This window comes from Dasypus novemcinctus, chromosome 8 (genome assembly GCF_030445035.2).
Source record: "Dasypus novemcinctus isolate mDasNov1 chromosome 8, mDasNov1.1.hap2, whole genome shotgun sequence".
NCBI classification, from domain to species: domain Eukaryota; kingdom Metazoa; phylum Chordata; class Mammalia; order Cingulata; family Dasypodidae; genus Dasypus; species Dasypus novemcinctus.
In genome coordinates this window covers 108,160,776-108,179,565 of record NC_080680.1, presented here as the reverse complement: position 1 = coordinate 108,179,565, position 18,790 = coordinate 108,160,776, and the positions used below count along the sequence as shown (strand labels likewise).

At 38.5% G+C, this 18,790-nt stretch overlaps 1 protein-coding gene across 2 annotated transcripts in view; it reads left to right on the top strand.

Moving 5' to 3' along the window:
• HSDL2 (hydroxysteroid dehydrogenase like 2) overlaps nucleotides 1-18,790 on the top strand; it is an 89,684-nt gene that overhangs the window by 59,557 nt on the left and 11,337 nt on the right. For both annotated transcript variants that reach the window (XM_058302536.2, XM_004463903.5), the window contains 2 exons: nucleotides 9,377-9,571; nucleotides 10,670-10,741. In XM_058302536.2, coding sequence (XP_058158519.1) covers nucleotides 9,377-9,571; nucleotides 10,670-10,741 — 267 coding nt within the window. The remainder of the gene's footprint in view (nucleotides 1-9,376; nucleotides 9,572-10,669; nucleotides 10,742-18,790) is intronic.

Sequence of the window (18,790 nt, the reverse complement as noted above, 5' to 3'; positions counted from 1 at the left end):
TTCTGGAGTGGAATAAGAAGGAGAGTAGTAGGAAATAATGAGATGATGTCCAAGGGTGAATGGGGTTAGATGCCATAGGTCTTGTTAAGACTTGCTCTAAGTTAAATGGGGAGCTGTTGCAGGGCTTTGAAAAGAGGAGGAACTTGATCAAACCTTAAATTTTGTTCTCTGGCTATTCTGCTGAGAATAGATTCTTGGGAGCCAAAAGGAGAAACAGGGAGACCAATTTGGAGGCTATTGCAGTAACCTAGGCATAAGATGTTCGTGATAGTAACTGGGGTAATAGCTGGAAAGGTGAAAATCAGAAAATCGTATTCTCTTTTTTTTTTCTTTGTCAGTCTAGCTAATGGTTTGTTGATTTTATTGATCCTTTCAAAGTACCAGCTTTTGGTTTTGTTCATTGTCTCTATTGTTTTGTTTTGTTTTCTATTTCATTTATCTCTGCTCTAATCTTTGTTATTTCCTTCCTTCTGCTTGCTTTGGGTTCAGTTTGTTCTTCTTTTTCTAGTTTTCCAGGTTTGAGTTTAGGTCTCTTATTTGAAGTCTTCTTTTTTAATATAAGTATTTAGAACTATAAATTTCCTTCTTGGTACTGCCTTTACTATATCCCATAAGATTTGGTATGTTGGCTTTTCATTTTCATTTGTCTCAAGATATTTCCTAATTTCACTTCTGATTTCCTCCCTAACCTATTGGTTGTTTAAGAGTATGCTGTTTAATTTCCACATACTTGTGAATTTTTTATTTCTCCTTCTGTTACTGATTTCTAGCTTCATTCCACTTGGAGAATATACATTGTATGATTTCAATATTTTAAAATTGATTGAGACTGGTTTTGTAACCAAACATATAGTCTATCCTGATCATTTTCACTTGAGAAGAATGTATATTCTGTTTTTGTTGGGTGAAGTGTTCTATATAGATCTGTTAGCTCTAGTTGGCTTGGAGTATCATTCAAGACCTGTATTTCCTTACTGATTTTCTGAGATGTTCTATCCATTATTGAGAGTGGTTAATAATGTTAATGGAGAACTGTCAATTTCTCCCTTCAAATCTGTCATTATTTGCTACAAATATTTTAGGGCTCTGCTACTAGGTGCATATATAATTATAGTTATATCTTCTTATTGAATTGTACCCTTTATCAGTATATTATGACCATCTTTGTCCCTCATAACTGTTTTTTACTTAAATTCTGTTTTATTGGTATAGTTGCCCTAGCTCTCTTTTGGTTTCTACTTGCATGGTATATTTTTTCCATCCTTTCATTTTCAGCCTTCTTGTATCTTTGAATTTAGGGTGAGTCTCTTACAGACAGCATAGAGTTGGGTCATGCTTTTTTATCCATTCTCCCAATATCTGCCTTTTGAGAGGAAAGTTTAATCCACTTACATTTAAAGTCACTATTGATGATACAGTACTTTCTTCTGTCATTTTAAAATGTAGTCTTTGTGTCTTACACCTTTTTTGTTCTTCACTTCTAAGTATGGCTACTTTTATATATATATATATTTTTGGGGGTTGTACCATATTGAGTGCCTTCTCATTTCTCCCTGAATATATTTTTCCTTGTGGTTTCCATGGGGTTAAAATTTGACATCCTAAATATATAATAATCATATTTGGTTTGATACCAACTGTAGCAGTTTGATATTATTAATGAATTCTAAAAAGAAATATTGGATTATGTTTGTAAACTGGTCTTTTCCTCTGGGAATATTAGAGTGTATTAGATTCAGAGGTTTTACTTGTACTTAATTAAATAATGATTAGGCTTTGATTGGGCCATGTTAGTAGGACGTTCAGTCCCTGCCCCCTTGGTGGGTGGGGACTCACAGACAAACTGCACCAAAGAGAAGGGAGGTAGGGAAGTGGACTTGGCCCAGTGGTTGGGGCATCCATCTACCCCATGGGAGGTCTGTGGTTCAAACTCGGGGCCTCCTTGACCCGTGTGAAGCTCGCCCACACGCAGTGCTGATGCGCTCAAGGAGTGCCATGCCATGCAGGGGTGTCCCCGCATAGGGGATCCCCACATGCAAGGAGTGCGCCCCATAAGGAGCGCTGCCCAGCGTGAAAGTTCAGTCTGCCCAGGAATGGCGCCACACACAGAGAGCTGACACACAAGATGACGCAACAAAAAGAAACACGGATTTCTGTGCCGCTGACAACAACAGAAGCGGACAAAGAAGAACATGCAGCAAATAGACACAGAGAACAGACAACTGGGGGGGTTATAAATAAATAAATCTTAAAAAAAAAAACAACCCACATTATTTATATTAAAAAAAAGAGAGAGAAGGGAGGTTGGAATTTTGATGTTGGAGTCTTGAGCTGGAGCCCCAGGAAGTAAGCAGACAGGGGAGCTTGGTTATGAGGAAAGAGAGAAGGCCCCAGGAAGAGAAACAACTGTTTGCCTAATAGTCTAGAGCTGGCCTTGTGGAGATAATAGAGCAGCTGAGCCCAGAGAGAGGTAAGCCCTGGGAACAGAGGAATCCAGGAAGCCTGAACCCTTACAGATGTCAGCATGCCATCTTGCTCCAACATGTGGTAATAAACTTTGGTGAGGGAAGTAGCTTGTACTTTATGGCCTGGTAACTAAGCTTCTACGCCAAATAAGAGCCCTGTATAAAACCAATTGATTTTTGGTATTTTACATCAGCACCCCTTTGGCTAATACACCAACGTCAACAGCATGCACATATACTTTTCCTATACCTCTCTGCCCCTTCACCTTTTTCTTGTACTTGTTACAAAAAAAATCTTTGTACACTGTGTCCAAAGCATAGATTAATCATTATGTTTTATGCATTTGCCTTTTAGTGGTTGTAGGAAGTAAGAAGCGTTAGATACCAAACAAAACAACTACAATAATACTGGCATTTATAATTACCCAAATGGTTACCTTTTCTGTGGGTCTTTATTTCTTTATATCTCTTTGCAAATTTGTCTAAAATAATTCTTTTTTCTTTCTCTTCCTTATCTTGACTCATTTCAAGTGTCTTACCTTTGAGTTGACTGTTTCTTTCTTCTGCCAACTCCAGTCTTCTCTTGAAACCCTCCTGGGCATTTTTAATTTCATTTATTATGGTCTTCACTTCCAGGAGTTCTCTTTGGTTCCTTTTAAATTTTTATCTCTTTACTAAGACTCTCATATTGCCATTCATTATTGTTTTGCTAATATCCTTTATTTCTTTTTCTGTATTTTCCTTCATCTCCCTCAGCATTTGGGGGCAGGGGGTGGTAGGTGTTAAGGACAGGCCATAGGGTAGGTGAGGAAGTAAAGAGTTTGTTAAGAAACAAGAAAAGAAATAAGTACACAATCTGAGACATGGATTGTAGGTGTGCTACCGGATGAGTTGCACCCCTTGAATATTTTTAAGATCTTTTTTGCTAGGTATGTCCACATTCTCATCTTCCTCATTGGTGTCTGTATTTTTATCCTCTTCCTTTGGATAGACCATCATTTCCTTTTTCTTTGTCTTATTCTATTTTGTTGCACACTGTACATTTTAAAGGTTGTTTTTACTGATACATATTAATAAAGCATAAAATCCATCCACAGTGTGCACTGTCCATTTTAATATTTTAAAATGTTAATTCTGGGATTTATTCCCTGGGATGTCTGTTTCATGAGTTTGAGATATCCTCCTTACAGGAAGGTCAGCCCAAAGCTATTGTAGTGGGCAGGGTTTTCCCTGTCTTTCTGGGTCTTTGTCTTTTCCTAGGCTTTTGCTTTTTAGTAGTTTTGGAGTTCTCCTGTTTTATAGGATTTTGGTTGTCCCCTCTCTTTCCCAGGAGACAGACCTCTCTTGTCCTGAGTGTTTGATGCCAGCAGGCCTTTGCCCCAGACTGTCCACCACTATAGTTTCTTATACTCCTTTTGTAAGCACAAGATGCTTTTTCTTAGAGGGCAAATTCTGGGAGGAGGGGCATGCCAGAGAGGACTTATCCAAGTCAGTCTTTCCCAGCCAAAACAGGGCCAGGGACTCACAAAGGGGATACATACTGGATCCAATGTGCCCTGGAGAGGGTGTCAGGAAGAGCGCTGAGACTTCTCCCACAGCTCCCCAAAGCTGAGCTTTCCTGGCCTGCCCAACTAAGATAACCTTTCAACTAACTGCCTCCTTCAGCCCTGAGGACCTGCACTCTCCCCTGCCACTGTCTTTGTCTGGGGTGGGTTGAAACAATGGCTGTTGCCGTCTTTCTCCTGGTGGGCTGAAACAGTGGCTGCCCTTAAAGCCAGGTTCCTAGTGATCCAAATTTGCTGTTCCAAAGCTGTGATCATTGTTCAACTGCACCCACATCTATTCTTGGGGAATAGGATTTTTATGCCTCTTTCTGTCACCAGTGAGCTAGCCAGGGGCCAGAGCCCAAGGTGACCTGCCTTGAAAGTGGGTTGTGGGCACTAGTAGCCGCCATGTAGAGAGAGCACTTTACTATAATCTATTGGCCTCTTCTTCCTTCCTGCTCTTCCCTGGATGCTCCACAGTGTTCTGGCTTCTGGAGTTTCAAAATAGTTGTTTCACACAGTTCCTGCCTGTTGAATGATGTTTTGTTGGAAGGACTGGGTCCTGGAGCTCACTACTCCACTATTTCCCACAGTCCTTGTTCAGGGTACTTTGGAAACACTATGGAAGGGCCATATAGCTCAGATCAAAAGATCAGGAAAGTAGGCTTTTTAAAGGATATGAACAATTGAAAGATGACCTGAAGGGGATGTTGGAGTTAACAAGAATAACTGGGCAAGGAATTGTTGGCAGAGAGAACAACATATGCAAAGGCTGCAATATGGGAAAATACTATGCATTTAGTTGAACATGATAAATGTATGATAGGGTGTGGCCTTGTTATATATTCCACTGAATTTGGGCAAGTACAACTAGTTCAGGTTGTCTGGATTGTTGGGTGTGGTGAAAAATGGATGAGTTGAGCCACAGCTGTTGTTTGCCAAGCTTAGGAGCTTGAATTTTAGTCTAATTTTAGTGGAGCGCCAAGGGAGAATTTTTAAAGGAGAGTGATAAGCTGAGGGAAAATAGGAGCAGTGAAACGATTTGGAGTTGAAGTTTAGGAAGTTTAACCTGGCAACTGAATATAGAATAATTTGTAGTGTTGTAGAGTGAGGAGACGGGAAAGCTGGCTAAAATATTGCATTATTCATGAGTGAGGCAATGAAAATGGATTTGAGAGGGTGCCCAGGCTCTTGGCTATTTGAGGGACTTATACTTAAAAAAACAAAACAAAACAAAAAACCCCACATGCTTTCTCTTGCTAGACAGTGTAGAATGGTCCTCTATGCTTGCTGGAACCAGAAGCAATCTCCTAACATTATTGCCTTTTAAGGAAAAGGAGATTTATTGCACTGAATACTGGATACAGCATCACACATAATTTATAATCAAAATGGTATTCTGGCCTGCTGCTCATCCTCTCTGGATGTTCCTTCTCTATACTGGCTACATGTCTCTCCTGGGTCTAGAGTGTTCTCTCCAGTAACAGCCAGAAATTAGATCAGAGGGCAGGCCTCTAGTAGGTTCACAACATCTCAGGCACCCAACCACATCCCCTATGGTAGTTTTCTTTTTTTCCCTCTTCCTCTCTAGTTTTTTATTTTTATTTTTTCAAAACCCATTTCATAGTTCCTACTGAAATGGAGGTTTAGGAGGGTAAGAGGGATGCAGGTTGCTACTTAAAAAGCCTACTGACTCTTACCTCTTGAATGCTCTGTGTAAATGTAGTAGAAAAGGATAGTCCTCTTAAAAAAAAATTTTTTTTAATTTTAATTTTTAAAAAATTTCTCTCCCCTTCCCTGCCCCCTCCCCCCAGTTGTTTGCTCTCCATGTCCATTCACTGTGTGTTCTTCTGTGTCCACTTGTATTCTTGCCAGTGGCACCGGGAATCTGTGTTTCTTTTTGTTGTGTCATCTTGCTGCGTCAGCTCTCCGTGTGTGCAGCCGCCACTCCTGGGCAGGTTGAACTTTTTCGTGCTGGGCAGCTCTCCGTATGGGGTGCACTCCTTGTGCGTGGGGCTCCCCTACGCAGGGGATGCCCCTGCGTGGCACAGCACTCCTTGCACGCATCAGCACTGCACGTGGGCCAGCTCAACACATGGGTCAGGAGGCCCTGGGTTTGAACCCTGGACCTCCCATGTGGTAGGCAGATGCTCTATCCTTTGAGCCAAATCTGCTTCTCAGAAAAGTCCGCTTTTGAATCAATTTCAGGTTGGCTGTGGTGGGGAGTGTGGGTTGGTGGCAGAAAGAAAGATGAAAATATCTTATCACAGAACTGCTGCACTTCTCTGTTACATGTACAAATAGACATGGGAACTCATGTAGCCAGAGAGAGTAAGGAGACACGCATCTGAATTCTTTGCTTTTTCTGATGTTAGAAACCAGAACTAGTATTTCTCTGTGTTTGATGGGGGCTCGCAGGTGTTAAAGAGGTGAGGTGAGCTCTTGGTTCACAAGCTATTAAATACCTCTCCAATTATTCCTCGATAACCCTTATGTTTTAGGGTCACTTTTATGAGTCTTGTGATCCAAGGCACGTCTGCTTTCATTACAGATCCTGCTTATTTTCTTTCCTGCAAATCTTCAGTGAATTTCATTTGATTGAGCCTTTTGTTAACCTGTTTTTCTTGTTGTCAGTTTTATAACCTGTTGGTTGAGTCTGTTGGCATTGCAAAATCTTTGTTGAGAATAACTCTGTGGCCTAGTTACTGATTTTATCTTGGGCATCTATTTTTACCTTCTTTTTATCTTCCGAGATGTAGTTTTAAAGTAATGATAAGTTGTTTTGGTGATCCATTCTATCCCCCTCCCCACACATGACTTGTATGTATTTACATTATATGTTATTAGATTTCTAGTTTCATGCCTTTCATGTAGTGTATGTGAATCTACATCTCTCCTCCACAAACTGCAGAATTTTTCTGGAAATATTTGAATAGGATCCTCATTGAGATTATGTATGTATATGTATGTTTGTAGTCTCAGTGTAAACCATATTCAAGTATTTCCAGGAAAATTCTGCAGTTTGTAGGGGAGAGATGTGGATTCATGTAGACTACATGAGTGGCATGAGTGTTCTCATCTGTAAAATGAGAATAATAATAGTACTTACTTTACAGCATTGTAAGAATTCTGGTAACGTATGTAAAGGGCTCAACAACATGCCCATCAAAGAATGCATGTAATAAATGCATCTTTTATTCATAAGCTATCAACGTGAGACCAGAGCTCTTGAACTAATGGTTTGATTAAAAAAGTTATTCCTACCGAAGGAACTTCTATTGTCATAGAAAAGTATCCTCTGGCTCAGTCTTTTTAGAAAATTCTCCAAGTTAACGGAGCATGCTTCGAAATACAGATGAACACAGAATATAAGCTCCATGAAGGCTTTTTTGTCTGTTTCATTCATTGCTTTGTCTTTCAAACCTAGAATATGCCTGACTTAAAATAAGTCATCAATAAATATTTGTTGAGGGGAGTGAGAAATTGGGTATATGGGGACCTCTTATATTTTTTAATGTAACATTTTGTGTGATCTATGTATCTTTTAAAAAAAAGACAATATAAAAATTTGCTAAAAACTATTTGTTGAATGAATGAAAAAGGGACAATGGCTCTTGGAAGCTATAAACTTTTCATCTCGTAAACAGAAGTATGTAAATTATTCCAGTATGTAATGGTTTAAAAGATGGTTTAACAGTGGTATGGAGAGGAGCCTTAGCTAAATTACTAGAAACTCTGAAGCCAAAGTACATTTAAACAAATTGAGTTTTTTTTCATGAACCATATATTCCAAGAGAGAGGGAAGAGAGACAAAGTTAGAAAAGGAAACTCCATAATTTAGACAGAAATCAGGTGCAAAGATGTGGAAGCAGTTTTCCCAAAGTGATGGTGCAGTTGGTATAAAAATCCTGCCTATCTGACCTTTGGCTCAGTGCTCTTTCTTTTATACCTTACTGATTTTCTTGACTCTCAAGAAAGGCATGTGAATTCTTAAAAATTCTAAATCAAAAGTCTCATTCAGTCTCTTGGCCTTAGCGCCATCTTGCTGGAAACTTCCGCGCCATGAGAGCCAAGTGGAGGAAGAAGCGAATGCGCAGACTGAAGCGCAAAAGAAGAAAGATGAGGCAGAGGTCCAAGTAAACCGTTAGCGTGTGCACCCTTGGAGATGAGGGGAGCAGGAATATGGAATGCCATAGGCCCGGGAACCTGGTACAAGTTACTGACTGAGTGCTGCTGTCTAGAACTCTACACAGTGGATCCAGAACTTCCAACGGTCGTCAGACTTCGTGAACACCTTTGAGAGACACCCACCTTGTTCACACCAAAGCAGTCCTTTGCCCTGGACCTGTGACATTCTGGACTAGTTCTGTTCTCAGTTGTGGCCGAGTGTTAACACGTGTTAAAATAAATCATCTCTTCTGCTGTCTTAGCTGAAGAATAAAAAAAAAAAAAAAGTCTCATTCAATTTTTTTTATTTTAGAATTAAAAGTGATTTAATAGGGACAGTAGGAAACATGGATTTGTTCTCATATAGAATCCCTCTTCAGATAAACCTGGAGCAGCTAAAAACCAGCAAAGCTACTAAGACCCTCTGCTTAATTCAAAGACTCAGGAGACTCTTCAGAATGTTATATGGGGAAGTTTTAGAGCATGCATTTTTAGGATGCAAATAAAAGAGGGTTTTGACTCAGCATGAGAATACAATGATGATAAGGTGTACAGGCAGTGCAAAAGGGGACTGGAAGAAGGTGCTTGGCATTTGGTGGTCAGCTCCTCAAGGGCATGGCTGTGGGTGATGTTACTTCTGCTTGGTCTTCTGCTGGCCTGGGGCTGGGGTGACCGTTGAGGGGCCCAGCTGTGGGATGTTGGGGTAGCCTGGTTTGGGAAACTTGGTATTACCAGGTTGTGAGGCCTTGGTGTGGCCTAGGTACTTCGTTATGGGAACAAATGGTCCTTGAGGTGGAGGCAGGCAAGGCTGTTTGACCTGTTGCTGTTCAGGCTGAGGGTGTGGGGTGGAGGGCTGCTGCTTCTGCAGGGCCTTCATGCTCTAAAGGTAGCTGGACCTCATGTGCAGAGAACGAGTTGTCTAGTCTCTGGGGTCTGGTGCTCTCATTCAGTTTTGCTGTGGTTCTACTGTATGAGTTCTGTATAAGGCTGTGCTGTGTAGAGAAGGGTATGTGTTCTCAACTCAGTTCTATCTGAAAAACATTCAGCAAATCATTTGTGCTCCCTGAATTTTGTTTTCTTCACCTAAGAAATGAAGAGATGAGCCTTGATAACTGGGAAGGGCTGTGCTTGCTTGTTACTTCCATAGCCCTATTATTTCATTTGAAGTTATGTGTGTGTTTGTGTGTATTTTCTTTACAGCCATACACACTGCTGCTATGAATATGCTGGGAGGATCTGGTATTGAAAGCCAATGTAGAAAAGTTGATATCATTGCAGATGCTGCATATTCCATTTTCAAAAAGCCGAAAAGTTTTACTGGCAACTTTATTATTGATGAAAATATCTTGAGAGAAGAAGGAATAAAAAATTTTGATGTCTATGCAGTTAAGCCAGGTAATTCTTATATTTTTAAAATTTTCTGCAATGAACACACATCTGTTTTATATATGTGCTTGTGTGATTATAAAATTAGTGTGTTTTTTTAAAAGCTATCCCCTCAATGAAGAGAAAAACACACCAAGGCAACTTAAAAATGAGAGAAAGGAAAAATAGAAGTGAGTTGAGGGCTTTTGAAGTGACATATGCAGTAGGTTACATTAGCTACTAGCCATTTCCAAATCTGAAAACCAAAAGTGAAAATTAGTTTTTAAAGTTGGTCTTCAGATCACAAAGTGAGGATTTTATTCAAGGACATGGTGATGATGATGCAGTACAAGGTTTTGAAAAAACAAACTTTTTAATATTATGGACTATTAACGAATATGTCTCTTAATTACAGTCTCCTAGAATAGCTCAATGAATGATAGTGAGGGTGAGTGAGCAGGGCCTGTCTTATGTACAGTTGGGTTATTTGATAGGTTCCCAGAGGTCCCCCCTTTTCAGAAATACCTCTTGCTTTCTAAAATTGCATATGATGATGATGAAATGATTTTTTTTTACTTTGTGTACAAAATATTATAAAATGTATAATAAATAGTATTGTCATAAATGGGAACTATATTTATTTATACAAAAATATATTGAAATGTTATTCATTAGACTAAGCCTCTGGGTAACAAACCACATATTTATATTTGTATCATCCCTGCCTGTCTTCAGTTTGAACTGAATTAAATTAAATAGCTCTTTATAGCTTTACAAAGTACTTTTATATACATTCTCTGCTTAACTATAGCAATCCTGTGAGGAAAGCAATATTGCTTGTTGATTAAGTACATGGGGTTTGGGAGAAGATAACTCAAATTCAGATTCTGGCTGTGTTGCCCATTAGCTGTGTAGCTTTGGTTATGCCACCCACTTTCTCTACATATCACGTTGCTCATGGGTGGAATTAAGAGAGTGATACCACACAGGGTTTTTTTTTTAGAATTAAAATGCCAAAATGTGTATAATGTTCTTGACACAGTACCTGACACTTTTTAACCAGGTGTTATAATCGTAATATGTTGTAGGCATCACATTAACCTAATTATTTGGGGATTCATTTTTCAGGCCATCCTTTGTTACCCGATTTCTTCTTAGATGAAATTCCAGATACAATTGCCAAGAAAATGGAATCACACAGTAAGATCTATGCCATATTTTATATAGAAAAGTTGAGATATTTATTTATATATTTCTTCTATATAGAATTGGTACTAAAATGGCTACTTTTCTGCCTTTTGCTTTATTTTTATTTTTTTAAAAGATTTATTTATTTATTTAATTTCCCCCCCTCCCCTGGTTGTCTGTTCTTAGTGTCTATTTGTTGCGTCTTGTTTCTTTGTCCGCTTCTGTTGTTGTCAGCGGCACGGGAAGTGTGGGTGGCGCCATTCCTGGGCAGGCTGCACTTTCTTTTCACGCTGGGCGGCTCTCCTTACGGGGCGCACTCCTTGCACGTGGGGCTCCCCCACGCGGGGGACACCCTTGCGTGGCACGGCTCTCCTTGCGCGCATCAGCACTGCGCATGGGCCAGCTCCACACGGGTCAAGGAGGCCCGGGGTTTGAACCGCGGACCTCCCATATGGTAGACGGACGCCCTAACCACTGGGCCAAAGTCCGTTTCCCTGCCTTTTGCTTTATTAAGGGTTGTTTTTTTTTTTCCATTTTATTGTGGTAAGATATGTATATATAAAAAACGTAAAATTTGCCATGTTAACATTTTTAAGCATACAATTCAGTGGCATCAATTATATATACAATGTTGTGCTATTTGCTACCTTCCTTACCAAACTTTCCATCACCACAAACAGAAACTCTGTATTCATTAAACTCTCCTCCTCTTTCTTCTTCCCTACCTCTGATCTACTTTCTGTCTCTCTGAATTTGCCTATAGATAGAATCATACAATATTTGTATTGACGTATTTTATGTAGCGTAATGTTTTAAAGGTTTTTCATTCTCTATACCTTTAGCAAATCCATAGAATCTTTCTGCAGTGCATTTTATTGCCAAACCATATTTCTGGCTTAATCTTATCTTTTTTTTTTTTTTAATCCAAGCTTTTTTTTCTTTTTTTTTAAGATTTATTTTATTTATTTATCCTCCCCCTTTGTTGTTTGTACTCCCTGTCTGCTCTCTATGTCCATTCGCTGTGTGCTTTCTGTGTTTGCTCAGTCTTCTTTCTAGGAGGCACTGGGAACTGAACCTGGGACCTCTCACTTGGGAGAGAGGAACTTAATCGCTTGAGTCATCTCTGTTCCTGCTTTGTTGTCTCTCTCAATTGTGTTTCTTCAGTGTTTCTCTTGTTGTTTAATCTTGTTGTATCAGCTCGTCACACCAGCCTGTTGAGCCAGTTTGCTGTCTTGCTCATCTTCTCCAGGAGGTACCAGGAACTGAACCTAGGACCTCCCGTGTGGTAGGTGGGATCTCAGTTGCTTGAGCCACATCTGCTTCCCTTTATTCAAACTTTTTATAATGGTTTTAAAAAATTACTTACAAATTATGGAAAATTTGAAAAACATTAAAGGAAAAATTACCCAGTGCTACCATGTAGAGAATAGCTCTTAAAAATTAGATCTGTGGTTCATTTGCTACATGGATGCATCAGTATTAAAATCAGAAAAAACAAGGTCAGCAGTCTTTTTCTCAAAAGGCTCTCACAGAATTCCAGAAATTACCTGGAGAATTTATTAAAGTCTAGAAGAATCTCCTCAAGTCAGGTAAGTCCAAAATCTAAAATTTTTGCCAACACCCTATGATTGGGTTTATCTTTTAGAGGAAGATATACATGAACTGAGATCATTTAAATTCCAAATTTTAAATAATAAGAACCATTTATTGATCATATATATTCAGTTTATTTATTCAACAAATATTTATTGGGTACCTACAATGTGCCAAGCATTATGCTGAGTACTTTGCATATATTGTTTCATCTAATCTTTATGATCTTACAAGATAAGTATTACTGTCTTCATTTTACAGCTGAGATCACACAGCTGGCACGAGGCAGAGCCGGGGTTTGAATTCTCTGAATTTCTGATTCCAAGGTCCATGTCCTTAACCAGTAAACTTTATTTCCAGTAAGAAATTGTTCTCCTAACTCCTGAATACTGAAAGTCCTTTAAATTAGCATATTCTTTCACCCAATAATCCATTTTATTAATTGTAATGAGAAGTTGCCATCTCATGGACTAGACTACTTGCTATGATCAATGTATTCTCCCCTTTAGGCATAATTGCGTAGAAAAGAGTCATCAGAAGGTTGTTTGATGACCATGGAATCAGAACAAGAGAGGTTAGATAAGTAATATGCAACCAAATGTTTACTGGCATTATATATATATATATATTTTTTTTTAAAGATTAATTTTTAAAAATTTATTTCTTTCCCCTTCCCCCCCCCTCCCCGGTTGTCTGCTCTCTGTGTCCATTTGCTGTGTGTTCTTCTGTGACCGCTTCTATCCTTAGTAGCAGCACTGGGAATCTGTGTTTCTTTTTGTTGCGTCATCTTGTGTCAGCTCTTCGTGTGTGCGGCGCCATTCTTGGGAAGGCTGTACTTTCTTTTGCGCTGGGCGGCTCTCCTCATGGGGTGCACTTCTTGCACATGGGGCTCCCCTATGCAGGGGCACCCCTGTGTGACAGGGCACTCCTTATGCGCATCAGCACTGCGCATGGGCCAGCACCACAGGCCCGGGGTTTGAACCATGGACCTCCCATGTGGTAGGTGGATGCGCTGTCCATTGGGCCAAGTCCGCTTCCCGCAGGATCAGAATAATGTCAAGTCCATTGACTACACCCACTATGTTCATCTCTACATGAGGGAATTCCACACCTTTGAGGTCAGAATACTCAAATTCTTTGGCTAAAGTTTCTCTTCCCCACACAGTAAGAGAGCACTTACTTTTGTAGTTCTCTTTTTTTCCTATTCTTCCTTATTCAGTCAACAACAATTCTATTTGACATTTTCTACTTAATATTTTCTGTACATATATTAGTATTTCATGTAGATAATATCCAGTTTATCTGGCATGGGATCTAACTTATCCCTTTTAGGTGATTTTTGATGTCCATGTCCAGATCCACTCTAGGGTCAGTGTGTATCCCTCACTTCCAGAGGGGGGAGGGTTTACCTTTCTATTGCACTCACTACTTACAATAACAGCTATTAACATTTGATTAGGGAAGCAGACGGTTGGCTCAATGGATAGGGCGTCTGCCTACCACATGGGAGGTCCGCGGTTCAAAGCCAGGACCTCCTTGACCCATGTGGAGCTGGCCCACGTGCAGTGCTGATGCACACAAGGAGTGCCCTGCCATGCAGGGGTGTCCTCTGTGAGGAGAGCCACCCAGTGTGAAAGAAAGTGCAGCCTGCCCAGGAGTGGCACCGCACCCACGGACAGCTGACACAGCAAGATGACACAGCAAAACGAGACAGATTCCTGTGCTACTGACAAGAATAGAGGCGGACGGAAAAGAACACATAGTGAATGGACACAGAGAGCAGACAACTGCGGGGCGGGGGGGGACCGGGAGAGAAGTAAATACAAAATAAATAAATCTTAAAAAAAACAAAAACTGAAAAAACCCATTTTATTGTATGTTTTCTGGTATTAATGAATGTAATATATTTTTTATATTAAATATGTGTAATTTTATAATGTATTGTTAAACTTCGCATTATTTTCAATTGATGTTTTTCTCATAATAAAAGCAATACTTGTTCATTATATATACTTAGAAAAAATAGCTCTGAATCCCAGTACTAAGGTATACCATTGCATTTTTTTTCCTTTTTTTTGAGGTAATTATAAATTCACCTCATTTTTTGAGGTAACTAATTAAATTTACAGTGGTAACATCTTGCATAAAGATGGTAATATACTGCATAACTATAGTTCAATATCACAACCACCATTAATATTTTGATGTATTGCCTTATAGAATTTTTGTATACTCTCAAAAGTATTTAAAGTTCTAATTTATCTACTAATTTTTAAATAGAGTTAACAGGACTATATAAGACGAAGGGTTAATGGCATAGAGCTTGGTGAGAGATGAGGTGAATCACTGGGTGTCTTGTTAGTCTTTCTCTAAAATAAAAAAAAATTAAAATCTCAGATTACTCAAGGAATTTTAAGATAGTGGTCCACAATTAAGTAGCAATGAAAATGGCCATTTTATTGCCCTCTGCAACTTATTTAAAATTAATATTATTTTATTTCTAAATATTAAGTATATCACTTTTCAAACCATTTAAAAGGCAAATATTCATAATGTATTAAATAAATATCTGTAAAACCTGTAGTATATTTCATACCAGTGTAAAGAGAGCACAATTATTCATTATTAAAATTTTTGAACTTTCTGTATTTTAAATTACCCTTATTATACTGGACACTGACTATTTCCAATTTCATCTGTTTCAAACAGGACTGCAACAAATGAACTTATACAGTTACTTTAAACTTAAGTGTTTAGTGTTTGTATGTGTAGAATTATATGAATTTGCTGTATACTCTTAGAAGTACAATTGTTGACCCAAGAGTAAATTCATCCATAAAAAAATGAACAGATATTGAAAATTTTACCTCAATAAGAATCTACAACTTTGTTGTTGTTGTTGTTTTGTTGTTTTGGTTTTTAGGAGGTGCTGGGGATTCAACCCAGGACATTGTACATGTGAAGCCAGTGCTCAACCACTTGCATTACATCCTTTCCCCTGCAACTGTTTTTCTGTTTTAAGTATTTATTTATGCCCCCCCCCTCATTTGTGCTTACTGTCTGCTCTCTGTGTCTGTTTTGTGCTTTCTGTGTCTGCTCATCTCCTTTTTAAGAGACACCGGAAACTGAACCCAGGACCTCCCATGTGGGAGGGAGGCGCCCAATTACTTAAGCCATGTCTGTTCCCTACAAATGTTTTTAAATTAAAGAAGTTTGAGTTTACAAAACAGTCATGCATACCATAAAGGATTTCCATACATGGCCCTGCCACCCAATACCTTACATTGTTTTGACATATTTGTTACAAATGATGAAAGAACATCATGATAATATTACTGTTATCTATAGTCCTTAGTTTATACTTGGTGTATTTCTCTCACAAACCATCCTATTATTAACACCATGTACTAGTATTGTATATTTGTTATAGTTCCTGAGAGAATGTTCTCTTAATTGTACAGTTAGCCACAGTCCATCATCCACCACAGGGTTTACTGGGTTATACACTGCCTTGTACAATACATTCAAAGTGCATACTTACTGGTTCTCAGTTTCATCAGAGTTGTCCTGTCATCACCTCAGTCCATTTTAGAACGTTTTCATTACTTCAAAGGGAAAAATCCCGTACCCACTCATACCCCCCGGTTGACCCTTAGCATCCTTATAGCACCCTCTTTGCCATTGCTACAGAAATATTACATTATTACTGTTAACTGTAATCTGTAAGTTACATTAGTTGTATTTTCCCATGTGTTATCATATTTCTTAGCAATTTGTAATAGAAGAACATTCTTGTATTTGTAAAATTAACCACAATCTTCATCTACCACCAAAATCACTGTTATACAGTCCCTAGTTCAGGGGTTCTTAACCAGGGGTGTCCGTGGAAAGATTTCAGGGAGTCCGTGAGCTTGAATTGAAAAAATCAACTTATTATCTCTATTTTCTTTGACCTCTGATGTTGAGTATCATAAAACTATCTGCTGCTATATTCTGAGAAGGGACCCGTGCTTTTCACCTGACTGGCAAAGGGGCCTGTGGAACAAAGAAGGGTTAAGAACCCCCTGCCCTAGATTATCCTCCAGCTTTGTTTCAGTTGACATTAGCCTCCTTAGACTACCCCTTTCAGCCACAATCCCATTCATAAATCAGCAGTGTTAGTTTTAACCAATCTAATTTGTTACTGTCACACATTTGCAATCAACCTTATTAAATATACATTCAGCATCAGCTCCCCCTTCTCAATCCACATTCTGTCTCCTAGTAACCTGTACTCTATTTTTTTACTCCATAAGTTTACTCATTGTATTTAGTTCATATTAGTGAGACCATACAGTATTTGTCCTTTTGTGTCTGGCTTATTTTACTCAACATAATATCCCCAAGGATAATCCATGTTGTCATATGCACCCCAACTTCATTTCTTCTTACAGCTGAATAATATTCCATTGTATATATATATACCACATTTTGTTTATCCATTCATCACTTGGGCTGTTACCTTCTTTTAACAATTGCAAATAATGACTGTCTGCGTTCTTGCTTTGAGCTCTGCAACTTTTATGGAGGGAAAATACTAACTTTCCTATTATAGTATCCTACCCTTGTAAATAATTCAGCTATTGTTAATAAGCATTAGAACAGAAGAACAACTATTACTATTTTAGGTTATTATCTGAACAGTGGGAAGAAGGGTATGTTTTAAGGAATGCATTTCTTCATGCTAGAAAATGAGGTGGAGAAAGAACAGCTGAGTAAATCAGTGGCATGTCAGGCTTCACCCACCGGATTTTAGTCCACCTGAGAAAATATAATTCCCTTGAACTTCTAGTTTGGGTTCATGCTGATTAATGAAAACTACAGTGCTTTTATACCATGAATATCCCATGTTCTTGAAGTTTTGAATTTTATTTCCCTTCTGAATTGACTAGAATATGTCTTCAAGTCAACTTTTCAGAAAAAATACCTTGGAGATAGACATACACACACATACAGTCAGTTCTTTTTATTTGTGGTAGCTGATTCTTATTTTTTACCCTATATGCTCACTGAGAATGCTGAGTTAGCAAATACTGAACAGTTGCCCCTAGGGGAAATAACAGGGTTAGGTTTTTTGTCAGCCTCTTTTCACAACATACTCTGTATAGCCAACCGATCAATACATAACCTTGTTTTATGTATGTTTCAGTTTAAAGGCATCTTTTGCTTCCTCTTTAATTGCATATGATTTCCTAGGAAGTTCTTGTTTCAACAGCTTTTTATAGCGTGCCCTATATGCAAACAGTATCATTACCTTCAAAACATTTTAGAGCAATATTTTTAAAAAGCCTGCAAACCTAAATTTTGCTTAAATTTAATCATAAATCACATTGGGGAACAGGTAATTGGAGCTCATTAAATACAGTGTTGGTCCGTTAACATTGAATACACAGCCAATAGCACTATATCTCATGCCTGTTTATATATAAAATCACCATGAAATTCCTAGATTGACAACCTTTTCCCACTGCTGCATTGTCTCCTGGCATTTGGTAGAGTCATGCTTGTGGGGCACTATATCCCAGGAAGTACAGGCCCTAAAGCATGGTTCAGAGGAATGTTCTAAAACAGTGCCATTTGTCTTCCTTTCTTGGCAGTCTTTTCTTAATGCTAGAATGTCTGAAGGACATTTTGCTAGAATATGGATAGTTGTCATTTCTTTATTGAACCCCCCCCCCCACTGTAACATAGGGAGCCTACTTAGTCTTTTTTCCCCTGTAGTTAATGTGAGTTTTATTTTTCTTTAGCTATAATTTTAATTGTTCTGTTCAGTTTTCCTGGATACTCCTCAGAAATACTTAATTCATAGCTTGGCTACTCTTTCTTTTTTACCCTCTAGTTATCGCTGTCTCTCATTTCAGTCTTTTGGTTCTTTTCTTCTGCATGCAGAGATATTTTTGCAGTTGGTCCTATATATTACTGATTAGATTGTCTAGTTTCAATTCTGTTCCATTATTGTGCTTTTTGTTTCTCATGTTACCCATTTCCTTTTTCATTTCATCCCTCTGTTTATGAAGGTAAAATTTTATTTGGGGCCTCTGATTCAACCTATATACTCCAGTTCAGGTTTACTAATTACACAGTTATTATTTTGATCTCCATTTTTCTGACTCTGTTCTTTTGTTTCTCATTTGATTTTAGAACTCAGGGGGCATGATGAAGGAGTGATTACCACCCCTAAAACTCTAAAAGTTTTGTTTAAATCTGTTTACTATAAACTGTAGTATATTATTATTATTTTAACCCAGTCTGGGAGAGTCAGCCATTTACTTGGAGAGAGTGTAAACCATTTACATTGATAATCATCACTGATGGGTTTGGCTGTTATTCTGTCAACTTGATTATGCTTTCTGATGCCAATAATGTATAATATTTAAGGTCATTTTGGTTAAACAGACGGTCTAATTGGTAGCAATTCTGTCTAGCTAA